This window comes from Pseudophryne corroboree, chromosome 12 (genome assembly GCF_028390025.1).
Source record: "Pseudophryne corroboree isolate aPseCor3 chromosome 12, aPseCor3.hap2, whole genome shotgun sequence".
Classification (NCBI taxonomy): domain Eukaryota; kingdom Metazoa; phylum Chordata; class Amphibia; order Anura; family Myobatrachidae; genus Pseudophryne; species Pseudophryne corroboree.
The window spans coordinates 95,238,543-95,262,899 of NC_086455.1; the positions used below are offsets into that span (position 1 = coordinate 95,238,543).

General features: G+C 43.3%; 1 protein-coding gene across 1 annotated transcript in view; it reads right to left on the reverse strand.

The window, feature by feature from the left end:
* Positions 1-3,822: 3,822 nt before the first annotated feature.
* Positions 3,823-24,357, reverse strand: part of LOC134979935 (paraneoplastic antigen Ma1 homolog) — a 34,540-nt gene continuing 14,005 nt past the window's right edge. The window contains exon 2 of the mRNA XM_063946544.1: positions 3,823-5,111. Within this exon, the coding sequence (XP_063802614.1) occupies positions 3,823-5,111 (1,289 nt within the window). The remainder of the gene's footprint in view (positions 5,112-24,357) is intronic.

Below are 24,357 nucleotides of genomic sequence, written 5' to 3' on the forward strand. Positions count from 1 at the left end.
GGTCGACATACCCTTTTTGATCTATCCCATACCTGCTCCTTCTCTATTTCACTATAAGGATATGAATAACTATCAGAGTCATCGGATACTCTGGGACTTTCAGTATTACAATAGTCTAGATTTCCTTCCCATGTATAGTTATCTTCAGACTTTTGGATATTACCTTCCACATATTCTAGGGGACCCTCAGTAATATGGTCGTCAGTAAATTTACCAAAGCCCGAACATTCATCCTTATAATAATACCCCTGTATCTCTGGTTCATCATCTAGGTCATCTATCTTACTCAATTTATTATGTATTTCATCTCTACTCCTTGTTTTTTCATTAGTTGTACTGGTAGTATTGTTTTGTTCAAGCCCTTCTAACCGAACTTCTTTTCCTATAGGTAATAGATGCTGCCTATGATATGTCAGTATCCTGTTTTCTCCTGACTCAGGCTTGATTTTATATACAGGTAAGTTTGAAAATTTCTCAACAATCACAAAAGGATCTTTCCTCCACCTATTTGAAATTTTAAACTTTCTAGGTGTCCCTAGGTGTCTCAGTAGAACTCGATCTCCTGGAACTAACTCATGGTCACGTATTCTCCTGTCATATCTGGTCTTATTTTTTAATCCCAATTTCCTGGCTGCACATTCAGCCATATCATAAGCCTCTTGTAATTCCTCTCGCAATTTCTTTATGTATTTTAAGTGGGAGATAGCAGGTTTGTCACTAGTGGATATCCCCATACATACATCTATGGGAAGCCTGGCTTCACGGCCGAACATTAAATAGTAGGGGGAGTACCCTGTGGCTTCATTTTGCGTACAGTTATATGCATGTACTAAACGGTCAGTATGTCTTTTCCAGTACCTTTTATCAAAGGGATTTAATGTTCCCAACATATCCAACAAGGTTCTATTGAACCTTTCAGGTTGGGGATCGCCTTGTGGATGATATGGGGTTGTTCTTGATTTAGTTATTCCACAGATTTCACAAAGCTCCTTTATCAGTTTGCTCTCAAATTCTCTACCTTGGTCAGAATGAAGTCTGTTTGGAAACCCATAGTGGACAAAAAATTTGGTCCATAAAGTGTTTGCCACCGTCGATGCCTTTTGATTGGGTGTTACATATGCCTGGGCATACCTGGTAAAATGATCAGTTATCACCAATATGTGGCATTTCTTTCCTGCCTCCACTTCTAATGTCAGAAAATCCAAGCATACCAAATCCATAGGCCCACTACTTTTAAAATTTACCAAAGGGGCATTTTGCTTAACTACAGTTTTACGAACTATACAATTTCCACAGTTTCTACAGTAGCTTTCTACTTCCCCCTTCATTCCTGGCCAATAAAATCTATCAGATATTAACTTTAGGGTTTTATCATATCCTAAATGGCCATGGTCATTGTGCAAAGCTTTCATCACTGTATTTCTGTGCTTTTTAGGCAGCACTAACTGTTTCCTTTCACCTCCTTCATGTTTCTTAGATATACGATATAATAACCCATCTATTAGGAATAACTTGTTCCTCTGTCGTTCCAATAATTTAGCTTCCTTGGTAGCTAGTGGGGGCTTAGGATTCCAACTCTGTTTCATTTTTTTTTACTACTGTACATCTCTTATGTCTGAATCCTGATTTTGATCATCCTGTATCTGGCTCCTACGGAGTCTTGGCAACCCCTCTAGCTCTAAATTACTCAGCCAACAGTATGATAATGGGAGAGCTTTAGAAGTGGCTCCCAAAGGACTCAACATTTCTCCTGGCATCATTTCTCCAATTTGTATTTGATGACATATCCCTTTCACATCTCCCATAGGCACTTCAATCCATTCTTCTTTAATGTTTCTAATGCCTTGGTTGGGGATCCTAGACAGCGAGTCAGCATCAATGTTATTAATTCCAGGTCTATATTTTAGAGAGAAATTATACAAGGCCAATGCTGCAAGCCACCTGTGTCCAGTAGCATCGAGCTTTGCTGTTGTTTGTATATAAGTTAAGGGGTTATTGTCAGTGTGTACCTCAAAAGGTACACCATACAAATAGTCATGGAATTTTTCTACCACACACCACTTTAAAGCCAAAAATTCCAACTTATGGGTAGGATAGTTCCTTTTGCTAATAGATAGGCCCCGGCTCGTAAAAGACACAGGTTTCAGTTCACCTTGTTGCTTCTGATACAATACCCCTCCTATTCCTTCTAAGGAAGCATCTATGTGAAGTACATATGGAAGGGTTGGATCCGCATATGCTAGGACTGGAGCACCGGTCAGTTTTTCTTTTAAAGCTTGAAAAGCCATTTCACATTTAAAATCCCATCGGTTCCCAAATGGTTCACTTGGTTTGAACCATTGGTTGGATATTGTTTTAGAGGTTTTTTTCTTATTATTTGGGGGATACCCTTTAGTTAAGTCAGTAAGAGGTTTTGAAATTTTAGAATAGTTCGGGACAAAACGGCGGTAATAACCACAAAAACCAAAGAAAGATCTAAGCTCTTTCAATTTAGTTGGACAGGGCCAATTTTTTAATGCATCATCTTTGGCAGGGTCAGTTAACACCCCTTCCCTACCTACAATGTGTCCCAGGTATTTCACGGAGGACCGACACAGCTGGCATTTATCAATGGATAATTTCAATCCTCCCTCTATTAATCTGTCCAACACTTCCAATAGACGGGAGTTATGTTCAGCTAGGGAATTTCCAAAAACGATAATATCATCTAGGTAGACAATAACTTCTCTGTAATTCATGTCTCCTATAACTTTCTCCATAGTCCTTTGAAAAGTAGCGGGAGCTCCTTTTATACCTTGCGGCATCTTCAAGAATTCAAAGAATCCCAACGGGCAGATAAATGCTGTTTTTTCTCTGTCCTCTGGGCACATAGGAATCTGGTAAAACCCATTTCTTAGGTCGAGTACAGAAAACCACCTGCTCCCCTGCAAGCAATCTAACGCCTCCTCAATCCTAGGAACTGTGTACTGGTCTGGTACGGTTCGAGAATTCAGTGTCCTATAATCTACACACATACGGATCTTTCCATTTTTTTTTTTTTTGCTATTACAATCGGGGAGGCATATGGGCTACGGGATTCTATAATGATTTGGTTCTCCAGTAATCCCTTCAGATGTAAACGAACGTCTTCAAAATCTGCAGGTGCTATCCTACGGGAGCGCTCTCTAAAAGGACTTGTATCATTTAACTTTATGCCATGCTTTACTCCTCTTGCTTCTCCTAGGTCCCATTCTCCTGTTGAGAACGCTTGTTTTCTGTTTTCTAATTCTTTGATTAAAGAGATCTTATCTTCTTCTAACATGTCACTTTCCTGAAAACAAACATCAAATTCGTTCCCACTTTCACTAAGATTTAGTTCTGGTTGCACTAACAAGGTATGTCCTACATCCATAACTCGTTCATCTTCCTTCTGGTACCAATTAGATAGTTCGTGGTATAACTGAGTGTTAGTCCCCACAATCACAGGGGGTCAGTTTCTTTCCCCCTGAATTTCAGGACATATAAGAGCAATAAAAGGTACTTCTAAAGGCTCTCCAGGGGCTTTCCTATTAAACTCAAGGGTTACTTGTACATAGCCCAAGTATGGATATTTTTCGACACTTAACCCCCAGATGACTAACCCACTGAGTGGTTGTATGGGTACATCTGATATATGATCATTATACCATGTTTCAAAAATTATAGACACCTGGGATCCACTATCTAAAAGTACCTTACAATTATTCCCATTAATGGATGCAGGAACTATGGGGGTTGGTCCCAATAAACCCTCTGGCACCTTCCCATTCCACCAGGAATTCCCCATGGCACAGTAGCTGACTTCTAGGGGGACTGTGAGGGGTTCACAGCCCTCCCCTGTTCGTTTCCCTGCCCCGTAGTATTTCCTCTATTTGCGTTATGACTAGTTACAGGAGTTCTTGTATATGATCCGTCAGTATTAGCACTACATTCAAAGGCTCTGTGTCCCATTCTACCACATCTAAAACATCCTCTTCCCCTATTATTGTAAGAGTTTCCTCTTCCTATGCCTCGATCAGATGAATTATTATTATTCCTCTGAGAAAGGTTTCCAGAGTTTCTGCTACCTTGAGAGGCTATAAATTGCTCAAATTTCTTATTTTGCTCCTCTATCATTTTAACTATCTTGTCTTCAAAAGGATTTACTTCTATAGAAGGTTGAACGACTTTAACCTTTTTTATAGTTTTTTCTCTCATTTCTATTAATACTTCTTCCTGCTTTATTTCTTTCAATAATTCATTAAAAGTAGGAATAGGTTCCCTTGTTCCAGAGCATCTAATTTTCTGGGCCACAGAATCAGTGGTCAGTGCTCCCCTCAGTAACTGTTTCATTCTACTTCTATCTACCTCCTCCCGGGTGATTCCGCCTTTCTCTACTATCTTGTACAAAAGTTTGTCCAATCTTATTAAGTAAGCACTTAACTTTTCTCCAGGTTCCTGGAATGTATGATGTAACCTAGATGTTAAATCTCCTACATCTTCTAATGTACCATAGGCATAATCTAGAGCCTCGAAATACGTCTCAAGAGTAGCTTGTGGATTACTTCGTCTAGCTGCCTGTATTATTCCCATGGCAGGCCCTCTTAGGCTTTCAACCACTCTTTGCCTTTTTATTTTATCAGGGCATTGCCATTCCTCAGCTTGCTGAACAGCAGCTTCCTTCCAGGACTCGTACGTTTCTTCACCTAGTGGTACAGGCACTATCCCCGAAAATATTCGTAATCTCCTATAGCTCCCTTCATAGTGCCAGCGTTCTAACTGGGTAACCACTCTATCTACCATTGTCTCAAACTGTGACCCATCTACATTTGCACTATTTCCTTGTGTATTACTATGTGCATTTTCCCTTTCAGGGGTATCCCTAGAAGTGGATATATGTGCATTACTAACTTCCTCATCTTTTCTCTTAGGCCAGATAATATACCACCGCCTCCCAATTTCCTCATTTGCCATTATCATCATTGGTATCATACATGGGTCTAACTCCCTTTCAGCTTCTATTAATATAGCTATTTCCTCTCTCCATTTATCCACAATCTTAGGCTTTTTAACCCCATATAATTTGTCTATAATTGTTCTAATGACTTCTTCATCTGAAAATTCAGAAAAATTACCTCCTATTGCTAAACACTTTTTAGGATTTTTCTCTTTTTGCATACACCAAGTATATATATCCTCTCCTGTTAAATTCTCCATCCTTACTAACTCGTAATCTCAGCAGACTTGCCTCCAAATGTAACCCTACCCTCAATACCTTGAACGAGAGCTGTCTATGTATTCTATTAAGGGATGGTTACCTAATAGCTGTGCCTCCACCCAAGCTAATTATTTGGGCTTGCCTGGGTAAGCCTCTCTCTAATAGTGAAGATTAACTGTAAATCAGTTTGTTTTATAAATGTATCTATATGCACTTTTCTTACAATATTATACCTGTTCTTCTGTTTGCGTTTTCTTTTCAGGATCTCCAGATGGTATTCTCAAATCACATTACATATGATAAGTATGGGTAAGTATATTTATTCATCACAAAATTGTTTAAAGAATTAAAAGCAAACATATTTCACGGGTATAGTAACCTAAATCACATTTACAATCCTGCCCACTAATCCCTCCTTTAGAACCTATACAAGTTATCTTGCATGCAGTACAAAAATTACCTTCTTAAGGCAACACCATTAGGTGTTAGAGTGACCCGGGTACTCTTACTGTGATAGTGCACTAAGAAAAAAGAAACCCTTAAGATACATGCAATTAACAATAATAATCAATATCCACAGTTTAGCATTACCCTGTAATAACTACTTTTGTTCTTCCCTACTTTCCTTTTTGTGCCTGGATCACCTAACCTAGCATGAAACACAACTGTATTACTCACTGTATTATATAGTGTCAATGAGGTTTCTTTTCCTCTCTGTTAAAGAAACAAAAGTATCTTTTCCTTCAATGTACAGTATCACATTTCAGTAGAAAGCATCCCTTTGACAAAACTGCTCTCCTATAAGTATTGTAGCATAAAATGTCTCATCTACTTAGTGAAGAGAAATTTCAACAGTTCAGCTCCATACTAGACTTTTAAAGAAATGGATATAATTTACGTCCAATAGCCATGCTCCCTTGGCTTGACGTGGTTATTTCCTTGCACTTTAAATAATGTATCCTCTCTGCTCCTGTAGAATTAGATAGAATTTTCCTTCGGGTAATATCCGTGCTAGTTTTACTCGCATTGAATATATTTTGTTTCACTACACTTGAACTCTCCAGCTTTGTATACAATTAAAAATATAAATATATATATATATCTCCTGTGCAGAATTTTTCCCTTGTAGGTGCACAATTTATGTGTGATATTACAAAGTTATTTAGCTGCAGATGAATTAAATCCTCTGGCATGAAATGTTCATTCTCTGCTATTAATGCCATGCAAATTAATTCTTTACTAACGCTACAAGTCTTTGTCAATTCTTGTGCAGAGATATATCCATTAAATATACAAAAAAATATCTAAAACTTTGGCGTAATAATTGGTGCTGCAATAAATCATGTCACAGTCTCTCCTTTCTTGTGTCAAAGTGACTACTTAGAACAATAGGGAATTTATAGTTATCTGAGCAAAGTTACAGTCTCATCCCAAGTCATGCACTATACTTCTTAGTAGTACTATTCAACCTCCTTACTGATCTATTAGGCTGTCTCATATGGAGCTATAATGCAGTTATTAAAAGTTTCTGGGATATAGCTTGCTATATTTTCGCAGCAGTCCTGACAGCACTTTTCAATCACTTTATTGCTCTGTAATGATTATCCCACATAGGGCTATAATATAGTTATCATAAGTCTCTGGGATATTGCTTGTTATACTTTCACAGTAATCACTGCCCCTGCCTCCTCAATAATTGCTGCTTAGCAAATGTGCCCTCAATCGTATTCTAATTGTGGCATGAGTGATGCCTAGCACTAGTGTTATTGTGCTTAGCTTAAATGTGGGAGAGGTGCAGGATTTTACACTCACTCTTTTAGTAGTACTGCTGCCGAGCGCTCCCCCGACTCCTCCTTCTGCTCAGTGATGCGATGATAGGTAGGCTGAGGTCCCTCTGTGCTACACGGATGCCTGTTCCACTCCGCCCCTGCCAACCAGAATAGCTTCTCTGGTTGCTATGGACTGTCGATTCTGCTGGCGCCAGTCCTTCTCTCTGCCTTTTTCAACACCAAGACTCTTCTGTACTCGCCGCCTCTCAGGTCCTGCTGTCACCGCTGCAGCGAGCCTCTCCCTCAGCACTCCTTCGCCTGGACCAGCGCCGTAACCCCTCTGCTCTTCAGCGCCGAGGTCTTTGAGCTCTCCGGTCTCCTGGATCCCGCAGGCGTCAACACTGGCACAGCGGTGAGTACAATCTATAGTACTCGCCCCGCCGCCACTCAGCGCTCCTCCGCTAGCCCTGCTCCGGCTACATCACCTGAACTCCGCCGGCTGCAGTGACAATATGCCGCTGTCAGCGGAGTAGGAGAATCAGGTGTGCGCACTCACAGGGGGAACAGCAGTCTGCCTCTTTGCCGGCGGGGAGCTCTATTTATTCTCCCCCAGACCTCCGGCTCGTGCCGCCCGCTTCCCGCCGGAGCCGCGCGATCCCCCTGCCGCCGCCAATCAATATCTATCTTTCCCCTAGCCTCGCGGTCAGCCTTTCTCTTTGCTCGCGGACCCGCTCTTCCCGCCCTGCAGGTTGTTACTCCTGCAGCGCGTGGACAACTCTAGAGACCCACATATTACCATCTACTACCCTGCAGACTATTACTGGCTCACAATGCCTCGTTCTTATATTAAATAGTACACCACAGTGGCTGACTAAAAAAATCACAATATATGAACTCTGTTTCTTTCTTGTCGTATTAAATTAATCATTCCAAAAAAAATCAATTTAGTTATCCCCTCCAAATCCTTTTATATACACATTTATCAAATATCACCATATTTCATCTTACAATATAACTTATACACATAAACATATATATATACATCAGGCATATAAATTTCATAGTGGAGATACCGTAATCATATTACAATTATTTAATGTATCAAAAACACAGGTTAAAATGTATATAAAAATTGTATTTAAAAACTTTTCCAGATACTTAAAATAAACATAAAAACACTAAACATCACTATTAAGCAGTTGTATATGCCTAAATATAATACATAGGGTGGAATTCAATTGTTGTGCACGGCAACTGTCAGTGTCGGGAGCCTGACAGAGCAATTCAATTGTTGCTCCATTTGGGCATAAACAGTTGCCGGCGCCGGCATTTGAGAAATGTGTGCTGTTTGGGCGCCAAAACAGCTCTTACCATAGCGCCCAATTGCCCAAATAAATTGAATAGCAACAGTGGATGCCCATTAATTATTGCGCCTGAAAAAACAATTGAATTCCACCCATAGAGTTGGATCTAACTAGTACATGTGATCTCCACATGCAGTTTGGATAACTAGTTTGTCCTTAGTTAAAATGTACAGTATGCAGAGAATTACTACAGTCATTTCCAAGCGATAGGTGATCCTTAATAAGGGTGAGCATAGAATTTATTTAGCAGAGGTCTCAGTTCCTTTATGTCCATTAAACGTAGATTGGTAAGTGCGTTATTTATATTTGTAGTAATATCCTTTTTGTAAGAGAGCTGGTGACAGCAGCTGTTGCCTACCTAATGCTAGGTACACACTGGCTAATATATTGGCCATTCGTGGGTGCATTGGGTGTGTACCAGCGATATGTTTGTGAATAACTTCGTACACAGACATACCATGTCAACTGTCTAGCACATATCTTCAGATATATCAACGTATCATGCTGTGTGTACAGTCAGCCGACCACCCGTACACTTGTTGCAGGGGCTGCCTGTGACAGTCATCCCAACTTGGTGGGCACAAGTAAATGGCCGCCAACATTTTCTTGTTATAGCTCAACTATTAAGTGGTTGAAGGTAGACACTCGCTATATCCGTCATAGAGATAGCCACACCCCTTACATAGACCACACCCACACCACACTGGTCACCCCCTTCCCCCACACACATACCGTCACAGCGCTTGTCACACATCCTGCCAAAGCACAAACAGGACCTTCATAAATTTCAGCTCCAGGCCAATGTGGACCTTAATCTGGCACTGGGTGTGATATTATGGTTACAAAGGTGCTTCTCTCAGGGCAAGACTCACCCATTGCACTCTGGATGTACTGCTCCTGTGATTTCCCAAAATGTGGAAAACTTTATTGAATAATTTGTGAGAGTGAGGAACTGCATTTTTGCTTTACCCTGGTTGTTTCTGGTATAAGTCAGATCTCTTTGTCTCGGGTCTCTTTTCTTGAGCCTTCTTTTTTTTTTTTTTAGATTCTGCGCACTATACTTACTTCTCCTTCCGTCTACTTACTTTGTGCCTTCCAACACATTATGTGTGTGTGCAAACTACTGGTGGTGCTGCAGTGCTCACACCCTCTTACTTGTCTTGTAGAGCAACTCTGGAGCTGTTACTGGGTCCAGCTGCTGCAAGAAATCAGCTTGAATGCTTCAGGGGATGGGGCATGGCCAACATGAGCCCCACACTGATGGGGGTGTATAAAGCGATCTAGGGGTCATCCAAGCGCAACTCCACAAAGGCCGCCATGTCCTGCATGCCCCTTTTCTCTTTTCATATGCAGATGAGGGTTCCAGACAACTTTGGCCCACTGCTTGGATGACATCACCGTATGCAAATCCGTCTGCTGCAGACCATCCCCCAGGAATGCTTGTACTAGTTGTTGCATATGGTTTGATGTTTGAGGGTGCTTCAGTATTAGGCAGCCTTCCGCCCTCCCATGTTCATCTGAAAAGATGTGGTCTCCCTGCAGTTGTTGTCCCCAGACAAGAGTTCCCTTTTGCTTCCTCAGTTGAATCTCCTTAACTTGACGGGGGGTGTGCCCGAGCAGCCACCCTCCCCAGCCCTATCCCAACACATACTTATCTTGCATATGAGATCTCTTGATCATGAAAATAGTTCTCACAGGTTGAGGCTCATCCATTACATTTTAAAGTAGGAAGGTACAAATTACATATTTGAATGACATCTATGTGCTGGATTCAAATGTTTCCCCCCCATTCCTTTCTCAATTGTGCCCATCAGCAGCTATTCTAATGTTGCTGCCAATGGGTGTTACACATTCATATGTTCTGTGGGGTACACTGGACTCCACAAGGATTCACATTGGGGTGTAGAGTAGGATCTTGATCTAAGGCACCAACAGGCTCAAAGCTTTTGACTGTTCCCAAGATGCTCAGCGCCCCCTCCTCTATAACCTCGCGTCCATGAACAGGGAGCTCAGTTTGTAGTTGGTGCCTTCAGTAGCAGGCCACTTAACAGGGGGCTGCCTCAGACAGCCTATTCTTAGCTATTCATTTTGACAAGAAAAGAAGAACTTTTTTTATAAGAATCTACAAGGGCTGCAGCAGGCTAGGTCTAATAGACATCTTTACTGCAGCTCCATCACTCCCAGCGGTGCTGTATACTCCCGTGCCCTGGTTGCTGGGTCACTGCAGCGGAGGCTTCGGTTTCTTCCTAAGGTCAGTCACACACACACACCGCCCTCCGGGATCACAAGGCCGCTGATGAAAGGGAGGTAAGGGGCTTCTGTGCTCACACTATACCGTGATCCAGCGTGGCCGTAGGGGGTGGGCCGTGTGCGCACTGGCGTGGACACTGATTACTGGGCAGCCGCTCCACTAGCCACCAGGGACAGTTAAAGAGCACAGGTCTGGGGCTTTTTCTCCTATATTTTCAGCGTGGTCAAGAAGGGAGGCGGCATGCTGGGTGGCCATGCCCTGTGATGGGTGGCCCCAGCATGCGAACCAAATGATTGCAAATTCTGTTACTTAGCAGAATTTGCAATCCTTACTGAATTAGGCCCATTGATTACAAATTTTATTTGTAAACAATATTTGCAATTTTTCTTCTTGGACTAACACAAAAGATGCTTGGGGCTACTAACACATGGGTAAGCCACGTAAAGCTTCCCATGGGTCAGTGGCATCACAACGAGGTTGCGGCCCACACCCGAGTGTCACCCGCCAAGGGGGGTGACACCAAAGTGCCGGCTTCTCTTCAGTGACAGAATCTGGGTGTTGCACTGTGACATTACGTGCAACACCCAGTTTCTGTCACTGTGCAGGAGCCAGCACCACTCTAGTCCCTGGGTGCAGCCCGCAACCCCCGAGATACCCGGAGCGACAAAATGGAGATTCAGGCCACCAGGCCACGCCCCTACCTATGAGACCATGCCTCCTTTTTACCATTGCGCTGCTTATCTGCGCGCACTGCATTACCATCTCCCTCGCAGCTTCTCTGGGTGTCACCAGTGATAGTGACACCTCTGCCATGCTTGTAGCAGCTGGTCCTAAGATCTACACCTCCAGCCCTGAGTTTTAGCCCTTGTGACTTGTTGATCATCATAGCGAAGCAGATGCTTACAGAAAACTGCAGGGGCTTAGATTGAAAAGAAAAACATTGACGAACCCATCATTTCAGCGACAGTGTCTGCCACACGACTGTGACTGAAATGACTGGTTGGTTTGGTCCTCCACCAAAAAAGAAGCAATCAATCTTTCCTTGCACAAACTGGCTCTACAGAGGCAAGATGTACACCTCATCATCATCCTCCGATTCCTCACCCCTTTCACTGTGTACATCTCCCTTCTGACAGATTATTAATTCGTCCCTACTGGAATCCACCATCTCAGATCCCTGTGTACTTTCTGGAGGCAATTGCTGGTGAATGTTTCCACGAAGGAATTGATTATAATTAATTTTGATGAACATCATCTCCACATTTTCTGGAAGTAACCTCGTACGCCGATTGCTGACAAGGTGAGCGGCTGCACTAAACACTCTTTTGGAGTACACACTGGAGGGAGGGCAACTTAGGTAGAATAAAGCCAGTTTGTGCAAGGGCCTCCAAATTGCCTCTTTTTCCTGCCAGTATATGTACGGACTGTCTGACGTGCCTACTTGGATGCGGTCACTCATATAATCCTCCACCATTCTTTCAATGGTGACAGAATCATATGCAGTGACAGTAGACATGTCAGTAATCGTTGCCAGGTCCTTCAGTCCAGACCAGATGTCAGCTCTCGCTCCAGACTGCCCTGCATCACCGCCAGCGGGTGGGCTCGGAATTCTTAGCCTTTTCCTCGCACCCCCAGTTGCGGGAGAATGTGAAGGAGAAGCTGTTGACGGGTCACGTTCCGCTTGACTTGACAATTTTCTCACCAGCAGGTCTTTGAACCTCTGCAGACTCTGCAGTCTGCCAGAAAGAGAGATACAACGTAGGTTTTAAATCTAGGATCGAGCACGGTGGCGAAAATGTAGTGCTCTGATTTTAACAGATTGACCACCCGTGAATCCTGGTTTAGCGAATTAAGGGCTCCATCCACAAGTCCCACATGCCTAGCGGAATCGCTCTGTTTCAGCTCCTCCTTCAATGTCTCCAGCTTCTTCTGCAAAAGCCTGATGAGGGGAATGACCTGACTCAGGATGGCAGTGTCTGAACTGACTTCACGTGTGGCAAGTTCAAAGGGTTGCAGAACCTTGCACAACGTTGAAATCATTCTCCACTGCGCTTGAGTCAGGTGCATTCCCCCTCCTTTGCCTATATCATGGGCAGATGTATAGGCTTGAATGGCCTTTTGCTGCTCCTCCATCCTCTGAAGCATATAGAGGGTTGAATTCCACCTCGTTACCACCTCTTGCTTCAGATGATGGCAGGGCAGGTTCAGGAATGTTTGGTGGTGCTCCAGTCTTCGGCACGCGGTGGCTGAATGCCGAAAGTGGCCCGCACTTCTTCGGGCCACCGACAGCATCTCTCGCACGCCACTGTCGTTTTTTAAATAATTCTGCACCTCAAATTCAATGTATGTGCAAAACATGGGATGTGCTGGAATTTGCCCAGATGTAATGCACGCACAATATTGGTGGCGTTGTCCGATGTCACAAATCCCCAGGAGAGTCCAATTGGGGTAAGCCATTCTGCGATGATGTTCCTCAGTTTCCGTAAGAGGTTGTCAGCTGTGTGCCTCTTATGGAAAGCGGTGATACAAAGCGTAGCCTGCCTAGGAATGAGTTGGCGTTTGCGAGATACTGCTACTGGTGCCAACACTGCTGTTCTTGGTGCGGGAGGCAATCTACCCAGTGGGCTGTCACAGTCATATAGTCCTGAGTCTGCCCTGCTCCACTTGTCCACATGTCCGGGGTTAAGTGGACATTGGGTACAACTGCATTTTTTAGGACACTGGTGACTCTTTTTCTGAGGTCTGTGTACATTTTCGGTATCGCCTGCCTAGAGAAATGAACCTAGCTGGTATTTGGTACCGGGGACACAGTACCTCAATCAAGTCTCTAGTTGTCTCTGAATTAACGATGGATACCGGAACCACGTTTCTCACCACCCAGGCTGACAAGACCTGAGTTATCCGCTTTGCAGCAGGATGACTGCTGTGATATTTCATCTTCCTCGCAAAGGACTGTTGGACAGTCAATTGCTTACTGGAAGTAGTACAAGTGGTCTTCCAACTTCCCCTCTGGGATGACAATCGACTCCCAGCAGCAACAACAGCAGCACCAGCAGCAGTAGGCGTTACACTCAAGGATGCATTGGAGGAATCCCAGGCAGGAGAGGACTCGTCAGACTTGCCAGTGACATGGCCTGCAGGACTATTGGCTTTCCTGTCTAAGGAGGAATTTGACACTGAGGGAGTTGGTGGTGTGGTATGCAGGAGCTTGGTTACAAGAGGAAGGGATTTAGTGGTCAGTGGACTGCTTCCGTTGTCATCCAAAGTTTTTGAACTTGTCACTGACTTATGAAGAATGCGCGGCAGGTGACATATAAGGGATGATGTTCCGAGGTGGTTAACGTCCTTACCCCTACTTATTACAGCTTGACAAAGGCAACACACGGCTTGATACCTGTTGTCCGCATTTGTGTACAGGATGCATACCTTCATGTCCCCATTTATCCACCTCATCAGGCGTACCTCAAATTTGCGGTACAGGACTGTCATTACCAATTTCAGACGTTGCCGTTTGGTCTCTCCATGGCCCCGAGAATTTTCACCAAGGTAATGGCGGAAATGATGGTGCTCCTGCGCAAGCAAAGTGTCACAATTATCCCGTACTTGGTCGATCTCCTCATAAAAGCGAGATCAAGAGAGCAGTTGCTGAACAGCGTATCACTTTCACTGAAAGTGTTACAGCAACACGGCTGGATTCTCAATATCCCGAAGTCGCAGTTGGTTCCTACGACTTGTCTGTCTTTCCTGGGCATGATTCTGGACACAGACCAGAAGAGGGTTTATCTCCCGATAGAAAAGGCCCAGGAACTCATGACTCTTGTCAGGAACCTATTGAAACCAAAAAAGGTGTCAGTGCATCACTGCACTCGAGTCCTGGGAAAGATGGTGGCATCATACGAGGCCATTCCATTCGGCAGGTTCCATGCGAGGACTTTCCAATGGGGCCTACTGGACAAGTGGTCCGGGTCACATTTACAGATGCATCAACATCCTGGAACTAAGGGCCATATACAATGCCCTACGTCAAGCGGAGACCTTACTTTGCGACCAACCGGTTCTGATCCAGTCAGACAACGTCACCGCAGTGGCTCATGTAAACCGCCAAGGCGGCACAAGGAGCAGAGTGGCGATGGCACAAGCCACCAGAAATCTTCGCTGGGTGGAGAATCACGTAAGCGCACTGTCAGCAGTGTTCCTTCCGGGAGTGGAAAACTGGGAAGCAGACTTCCTCAGCAGACACGACCTACATCCGGGAGAGTGGGGACTTCGCACAGATTACAAGTCGGTGGGAACTGCCACAGATAGACATGATGGCGTCCCGCCTCAACAAAAAGCTACAGAGGTATTGCGCAAGGTCAAGAGACCCTCAGGCAGTAGCTGTAGATGCCCTAGTGACACCGTGGGTGTTCCGGTCGATCTATGTATTTCCTCCTCTTCCTCTCATACCCAAGGTGTTGAGGATAATAAGACAAAGAGGAGTGAGAACAATCCTCATTGTTCCAGATTGGCCATGGAGGACCTGGTATCCGGATCTGCAGGAAATGCTCACAGAAGATCCGTGGCCTCTTCCTCTAAGACAGGACCTGTTGCAGCAGGGGCCCTGTCTGTTCCAAGACTTACCGTGGCTGCGTTTGACGGCATGGCGGTTGAATGCCGGATCCTAGCAGTGAAAGGCATTCCGGTTGAGGTCATCCCTACGCTGATAAAGGCTAGGAAGGATGTAACGTCAAAACATTACACCGTATATGGCGAAAATATGTTTCTTGGTGTGAGGCCAGGAATGCTCCTACGGAAGAATTCCATCTGGGCCGTTTCCTTCACTTCCTACAAACTGGAGTGAATTTGGGCCTAAAATTAGGCTCTATTAAGGTCCAGATTTCGGCCTTATCCATTTTCTTTCAAAAAGAATTGGCTTCTTTTCCAGAAGTTCAGACTTTTGTAAAAGGAGTGCTGCATATTCAGCCTCCTTTTGTGCCTCCGGTGGCACCTTGGGACCTTAACGTGGTGTTAAGTTTTCTAAAATCACACTGGTTTGAACCACTTAAAACGGTGGAGTTAAAATATCTCACGTGGAAGGTGGTCATGTTATTAGCCTTGGCTTCAGCTAGGCGAGTGTCGGAATTAGCGGCTTTGTCACATAAAAGCCCATATTTGGTATTACATGTGGATAAAGCGGAATTGCGGACCCGTCCTCAATTCCTACCAAAAGTGGTCTCATCTTTTCATATGAACCAACCTATTGTGGTGCCTGTGGCTATGCGTGACTTGGAGGATTCCGAGTTACTTGATGTGGTCAGGGCTTTGAAAATTTACATGGCCAGGACGGCTAGAGTCAAGAAAACTGAAGCGCTGTTTGTCCTGTATGCAACCAACAAGATTGGTGCCCCTGCTTCAAAGCAGACTATTGCTCGCTGGATTTGTAACACGATTCAGCAAGCGCATTCTATGGCTGGATTGCCGTTACCGAAATCGGTCAAGGCCCATTCCACGAGGAAAGTGGTCTCTTCTTGTTCGGCTGCCCAAGGGGTCTCGGCACTACAGCTGTGTCGAGCTGCTACTTGGTCGGGTTCAAACACCTTTGCAAAATACTATAAGTTTGATACCCTTGCTGAGGAGGACCTCATGTTTGCTCAATCAGTGCTGCAGAGTCATCCGCACTCTCCCGCCCGTTTTGGAGCTTTGGTATAATCCCCATGTGCCCATGTCTCCTGCGGAGCCCGTCTATCCCCATGGTCCTTACGGAGTCCCCAGCATCCTCTACAGACTACGAGAAAAAGATTTACCGATAGGTTTAAAAATCTTATTTTCTACTTTATTCTTTTCTATCCTAGTTTATTACGACCAACTGTCATCCAAGGAGTTTGATATTCTACTACCTGCATGCAATTTAAATTGCTTAAATTGTTTATATGGTTGATTTGTCCTTCACAATCCATAATCTGCAACTTGGATGTACTTGTGTCATTGAAAATCTTATAATAAAAATGTTTATATATTAAAAAAAAAAGTTATAAAACATATGCATTCAATATTTGAATAAACAAAATAAAATAAAGCTATCTATTGGGTTTCACTAACAAGCATATTGGAAGACTGTACTACTGTTGTTAAAAGACATGCATTACGGCCCTCATTCCGAGTTGTTCGCTCGCAAGCGGATTTTAGCAGATTTGCTCATGCTAAGTCGCCGCCTACTGGGAGTGAATCTTAGCATCTTAAAATTGCGAACGATGTATTCGCAATATTGCGATTACACACCTCGTAGCAGTTTCTGAGTAGCTCCAGACTTACTCGGCATCTGCGATCAGTTCAGTGCTTGTCGTTCCTGGTTTGACGTCACAAACACACCCAGCGTTCGCCCAGACACTCCTCCGTTTCTCCAGCCACTCCTGCGTTTTTTCCGGAAACGGTAGCGTTTTTTCCCACACGCCCATAAAACGGCCTGTTTCCGCCCAGTAACACCCATTTCCTGTCAATCACATTACGATCGCCAGAACGATGAAAAAGCCGTGAGTAAAAATCCTAACTGCATAGCAAATTTACTTGGCGCAGTCGCAGTGCGGACATTGCGCATGCGCATTAAGCGGAAAATTGCTGCGATGCGAAGATTTTTACCGAGCGAACAACTCGGAATGAGGGCCTACATGTAGTGATGTGCACCGGAAATTTTTCGGGTTTTGTGTTTTGGATTCGGTTCCGCGGCCGTGTTTTGGATTCGGACGCGTTTTGGCAAAACCTCACCGAATTTTTTTTGTCGGATTCGGGTGTGTTTTGGATTCGGGTGTTTTTTTCTAAAAAAAACTAAAAAAGAGCTTAAATCATAGAATTTGGGGGTCATTTTGATCCTATAGTATTATTAACCTCAATAACCATAATTTCCACTCATTTCCATTCTATTCTGAACACCACACACCTCACAATATTATTTTTCGTCCTAAAATTTGCACCGAGGTCACTGGATGGCTAAGCTATGAGACACAAGTGGCCAACACAAACACCTGGCCCATCTAGGAGTGGCATTGCAGTGTCAGGCAGGATGGCACTTCCAAAAAATAGTCCCCAAACAGCACATGATGCAAAGAAAAAAGAGGCGCAATGAGGTAGCTGTGTGACTAAGCTAAGCGACCCAAGTGGCCGACATAAACACCTGGCCCATCTAGGAGTGGCACTTAAGTCTTTTCATTTTTCTAGCGAGAGGATGAGTGCTTCCATCCTCATGTGAATCTGAACCACTAGCCATGAACATAGGCCAGGGCCTCAGCCGTTCCTTGCCACTTAGTGTCGTAAATGGCATATTGGCAAGTTTACGCTTCTCATCAGACGGTTTAAATTTTTATTTTTGGGTCATTTTACTGAACTTTTGTTTTTTAGATTTTACATGCTCTCTACTATGACATTGGGCATCGGCCTTGGCAGATGACGTTGATGGCATTTCATCGTCTCGGCCATGACTAGTGGCAGCAGCTTCAGCACAAAGTGGAAGTGGATCTTGATCTTTCCCTATTTTAACCTCCACATTTTTGTTCTCCATTTTTTAATGTGGGGAATTATATGCCAGTATCAATAGCAATGGCCTACTACTATATGTACTGCGCACAACTGAAATGCACCACAGGTATAGAATGTAGATGGATAGTATACTTGACGACACAGAGGTAGGTACAGCAGTGGCCTTCTGTACCGTACTGCTATATATATATACTGGTGGTCACTGTGTCAGCAAACTGCAAAACTAAAATGCACCACAGGTATAGAATGTAGATGGATAGTATACTTGACGACACAGAGGTAGGTACAGCAGTGGCCTTCCATATCGTACTGCTATATATACTGGTGGTCACTGTGTCAGCAAACTGCAAAACTAAAATGCACCACAGGTATAGAATGTAGATGGATAGTATACTTGACGACACAGAGGTAGGTACAGCAGTGGCCTTCCATACCGTACTGCTATATATACTGGTGGTCACTGTGTCAGCAAACTGCAAAACTAAAATGCACCACAGGTATAGAATGTAGATGGATAGTATAATTGACGACACAGAGGTAGGTACACCAGTAGCCTTCTGTACCGTACTGCTATATATATATACTGGTGGTCACTGTGTCAGCAAACTGCAAAACTAAAATGCACCACAGGTATAGAATGTAGATGGATAGTATACTTGACATCACAAAGGTAGGTACATTAGTGGCCTTCCATACCATACTGCTATATATATATACTGGTGGTCACTGTGTCAGCAAACTGCAAAACTATAATGCACCACAGGTATAGAATGTAGATGGATAGTATACTTGACGACACAGAGGTAGGTACAGCAGTGGCCTTCCGTACCGTACTGCTATATATATATATATATATATATATACTGGTGGTCACTGTGTCAGCAAACTGTGCAAAACTGAAATGGATGGATAGTATACTTAACGACACAGAGGTAGGTACAGCAGTGGCCTTCTGTACTGTACTCCTATTCACTGCTGGTCTGGACACAAAACAATGCCCACAATCGAAGGCCCAAAATGCCCAACTACAGGATTAATGTAAGTATTGAATTTAGGAATGAATTTAGAAGTAGGAAATTAAGTTAGTTCACAAGTACATTCGAATTCAGATCTAAAGTCTAAGTAGGCCTCGCGTCCTGGCAGCCCCCAGCATTTAAAAATGCCTTGATTAGAGGTAGTGAATTAAAAGTAGATAAGAAATAGACACAAAATAAGACTCCACAGAGCAGTTTTCAGGTGTCTTTATCAATTGTTGCATTTAAAAAATCAAGCAATTAGGGAACACAATGTTGCGACAATGTAACCCTATTTGCAAAATAGTACTAAATAAGTTTGTCGATGTAATACATTTGCAAAGGCGCATCCTTTGACGTCTGGCAAGGTGCATAACCCACTGACAAGCAGGCACACTCCTGCGTGAGTTCTCTCTCACTAGCTGGATGATACACAATCATTTGCATGTGCTCCACCTCCGACACACCGCCCACCCAACCACCCAGTCACCAGAGCCACCCACAAGCCAACTGGCTCCATGATTTAATTTGCACAGTGCAGTCATCCAGGCAGCATGTCCTTCTCAATAGAAGGATCTCTGGTTCCATGGAATCTTCCGCATTGGAATGCTGTGGAACAAAAAGGATTTAAACATTCAGCTTGCTAGCATTCAATGTACCTGCGGCTTGGCTCTAGCACATGGGTCTTCATCCTGTGGCCCTCCAGCTGCTGTGAAACTACACATCCCAGCATGCCCTGCCACAGTTTTGCTATTAAGGTATGCTAAAACTGAGGCAGGGCATGCTGGTATGTGTAGTTCCACAGCAGCTGGAGGGTCGCAGGTTGAAGACCCATGTTCTAGCATGCCTGTTCTATGATGCATGTTCCGTGATGTCACAATCAGCTTGGAATGGGGTGTCTAGCATGAATTTGCTGACAGCCACTTGAGGGAGACACACATCAGGAGATGCAGCATATCGGAGGTTTTCGATGCCTTTCCAGCAAATGCACACCACCTGCTGCTGATGTGGACACAAAACAATGCCCACAATTGAAGGCCCAAGATGCCCAACTACAGAATTAATGTAAGTATTGAATTTATGAATGAATTTAGAAGTAGGAAATTAAGTTATTTCACAAGTACATTCGAATTCAGATCTAAAGTCTAGGTAGGCCTCACGTCCTGGCAGCCCCCAGTATGTAAAAATGCCTTGATTAGAGGTAGTGAATTAAATGTAAATAAGAAATAGACACAAAATAAGACTCCACAGAGCACTTTTCAGGTGTCTTTATCAATTGTTGCATTTAAAAAATCGAACAATTAGGGAACACAATGTTGCGACAATGTAACCCTATTTGCAAAATAGTACTAAATAAGTTTGTCGATGTAAGACATTTGCAAAGGCGCATCCAAAACATGCTGGAAAATGCAACTGTTTGGAGGCTAGAATAGGAAATGTGCATCGGTCCTACAAGTACTGAAAGCTCTTCTCCCATCTCCCTTTTATGAAAAGCCATTTAATGTATGGTTCCCAGATAGGGGACATATCAGATATTGGCTTTCAAAAGCAGCAAATATCATACCACTTCTATTGCCATCAAAGATAAACATTGATTGTTTTCAGATATTGGATTGAAAAAGCAGTCTTTATTGACATAAAGAAGCAAAAAAACATACATAAACATTACACACATAAGTACCGTGTTGCAGCACAGCCAAAACACAATACAAATGCTGACGGTATAGTACAGTTCAAGAACTACAGCACAGGCCAGCCTACACTATAAATCATGAACTGTACTATACATTTAAACTATACAATAATACAACAGTTAATAAGGCTATGGGTGCGGAGTGTAAGAGGGTGAGGGAATCACAAGCCCGAAGCTTTATTGAAAGACAGACACATATAAGGGGAGGGTCAATAAATAGAAAGATATCCTTTACTATAGAATGTAGTCCAATCCGGTCTTTCTTGATAAAGCTAACTATTTATCTTATAACACAAGCTATTTCCTAACACTGTATAACCGTAATGGCCGCTAAACCACGTGCACGTGCTACGCACTCCGTACGCTATTTGCGTATGAAGACCTCGCACGTGGTACGCAAATTACTTACACACGCTGCGCTGGGTGTACGGAATACACACAGCGAGCGTACACACAGGCGGTGACCTTTATGAACTTTAAACACAGAATATGCTTTCACTGTATATCTTAGTACCGTAACACTGAATTAACGTATCGTTTATAGACCTTGTTAATATAAAAGCTGCTTGAGCGAATGAGACGCTCAGTATACCCTTAGCAATGTAATGATAAACACACGATACCTTGTAAGGTTCCAAAACCTTTACTAACGATAATTTAGTATGTAAAAAGGGGAAAACAGTTACAGCTTATACACTACAAACTAACATCAATATCTAAACAGAATAACTACACATAAATATACAATAGCATCTTAATCCTAAACAATAACAGTGAGAGAGAGAGTAAATGGCAAAATACAGACAGAGAATTAAGGTGGTCACAGAGTAAAAACTTACACACTGGGGAATGATCGCTGCGCAGTCCTGGAAACCAGCTCTCAAGTTAGTCAATGATGAAAACCTTTTGTGGAGAGTAGACTGAGCTGGTCCAGCCTGGCTGTTTCTTATATACACAACATACAGTACACTACAAAGGGCCCTACAATCTCATTGTTCATTGGACACAGGAATCTGTCTTCACATTATAACAAAAGGTCATAGGTTGATTCGAACAGGTGGGCTGTGACTATTTCATACTGCTCAGGTGGGAGGGAATCTCAGGTTTCCCGCCGCATGGATAATGAACTGCAAATACAGTAAATGTCCATAAACTTCTTATAAACATAACTATACGCAGGAGCGATTAATCTCTTTCTAACCAGCACCGGAATGCTACTAATAATATACTCTTCCGTTGCATACTAAACACCACTGCTCAAAACCTATCTGACCCTTCGTATCATGTAAAGAGGGATCTCTCTGTCCATGAACCAGTTACACTAAACAAACTTACAGTTATTATTAAGGGGACCATAACCTATAAAATATACTATTTGGATTAACTATGTAATGATCGAGTCGCCCGCCAGACGCACACAAACTCTACCGTAAATGCACATACCACGCGCCCGATCGCACGACTGTGGAGGCACCGTCAAGCAACTGCGAATATGCGCACGCACGAGAGAGAATGTGCACGTGCAGCGGCCAAGTGCATGGGGTTAATACAAGGCATCATAGGTCACTATATTTTTCGACTTTGACAGTCCACCCTTTGGCAGTCATCAATAACTGCCACTTCCTAAACAATTCAAACAGAAAAATATATGTCATCATGGAATACCTTTTTATGATTGGGTAAAGGGAGGAGAGGAGAAGGTGGGAAAGGTATGACCTAGTGAGATAGTAAAAGCATGTGTGTATGAAATCTATGTTTGAGGGGTCATGTATCATCGTGCCGTACGTGTTCTAAATCAAGCTTCGAGGTATTGCGAAGTATACATTTGAATCCTTCTTATCACGTATTAAGGGTCTGTGGATGGGCTGTCAAACTCTACCGAGCTCTTTTCGGCTTTTGGTTGCAACAAATGGGGGAGCACATTTAGTTGATGATACATGAATAGGGGGAACATGTGAATGCTGATATATGTGTCTATATTCCGTGTCGACTATGTGTGTCATTACCTGAAGGTTGTAGTGGTGAAGATAAGAAACAACGTTATAAATGTAGTCATACAATTATGTGAGTTTAGTATGCATTCGCCGATTGGAGTCTTGTCTGATGTCTTGTCTGGATCGTAATAGCAATCGAAAGCTTCTTCAAGTGTCCATAAAATTATAGTCTCTAAAGTATTGGGCTTTCGTAAAAAGTTAAAGTCACTAGGGATATTGGGGGTCTGTGATACAGTTCATCAATGGTCTGTATAAAAGAGGTTGTCAAATTCTTCTTCCAAGCGGATGTCTTTGTACCTTGGAGGAAAACAAAGGAGAAACGGGTGAAAGAAACGGACCGTGGAATCACATTTTCATCACAACATTGTCTCTATCGTTGGGTCATAAATCAAATTAGTTGTTGTTATTACAGTGTCCTCGCTCCTCAGACTCATCACTCTGGTATTACCTTTACACTTCGTTAAAGTCCGAACGCATCTAAATATCAGACCAACCAATATGACGACTCCCAGAATACACAAGAGAAATTTCCCTACATCCATGATAATACCTTGGGCCCATTCTCCTAAACCAGAGAACAAATTTCGTGGGTTCAACCATGACACCCAACTGGTCAGCTCATTACTCACAGCAGCGAGAGTGAGATAATGTCTCCTTCGGAACTCCCACTTCAATTGCAAAATGTCATCCATCTTTTGGTCTATGACCTCGGCCGGGTCCTCAGTGCTGTTTGTAATATACGTGCAGCACTTTACTCCATACTGAGTTGCTAGGGTAACACAATACCCGCCTGTCACTGCTGTGAGGTAATTGAGAATCATCCTATGCTGAACCAGCTCTGTTTTGTAGGCTTGTAACTCTCTCCCAGTATACCTGAACGTGTCGTCATACATTTCGGTGATATTGTCTAACAAATTTGCTAGCGCAGATATATACCTATAATTTATCACTCCTCTGGCGGTACGAGTGATATCTAACGCAAGTAGGACTTGAATCCCGGTGGATTTATGGATCAAATCAGAGGCTGGATGCTCTGTCCTCTCTATCAGGTGCCGTTTAACGACGTGCTCGTAATGAGTGTGAGTATAAGGAGCTTGGGCACCGCGGTGAATGTCTTTCATTTTGATATGGGATACAGTCATTACTTCAGGCAGTACTTTTCCAATGTAACACAATCCCTCTGAGTTTGGGGCAAGCCACTTATACGCCTTTCTCCCGCATATGAAATATGCATCATCGGGGAGAACATATGGGACGGAGTATGACATAACTATGTTACAAATTTTCCATGTGAAATCTCCTAACCCTAATTCTCCCATCTGTCTAGTACACGTATCTGGTTGTACGATATGTGCACAGTATCCTGGTGATACTTCTCCAACTCGCATGGTCCTACTTCCTAGAGTTTACCTATACCGGAAGAATCTTCCACTGTCGGCTATCTGGCGTATAAGTTCTGTGTCTATGGGCATTCTGTCGGCTCTGTGTGAAAAGGTCATGGTTTGATTACTCCATGACACTTCCCAATTTCCCGGCTTTCGGGGATTGG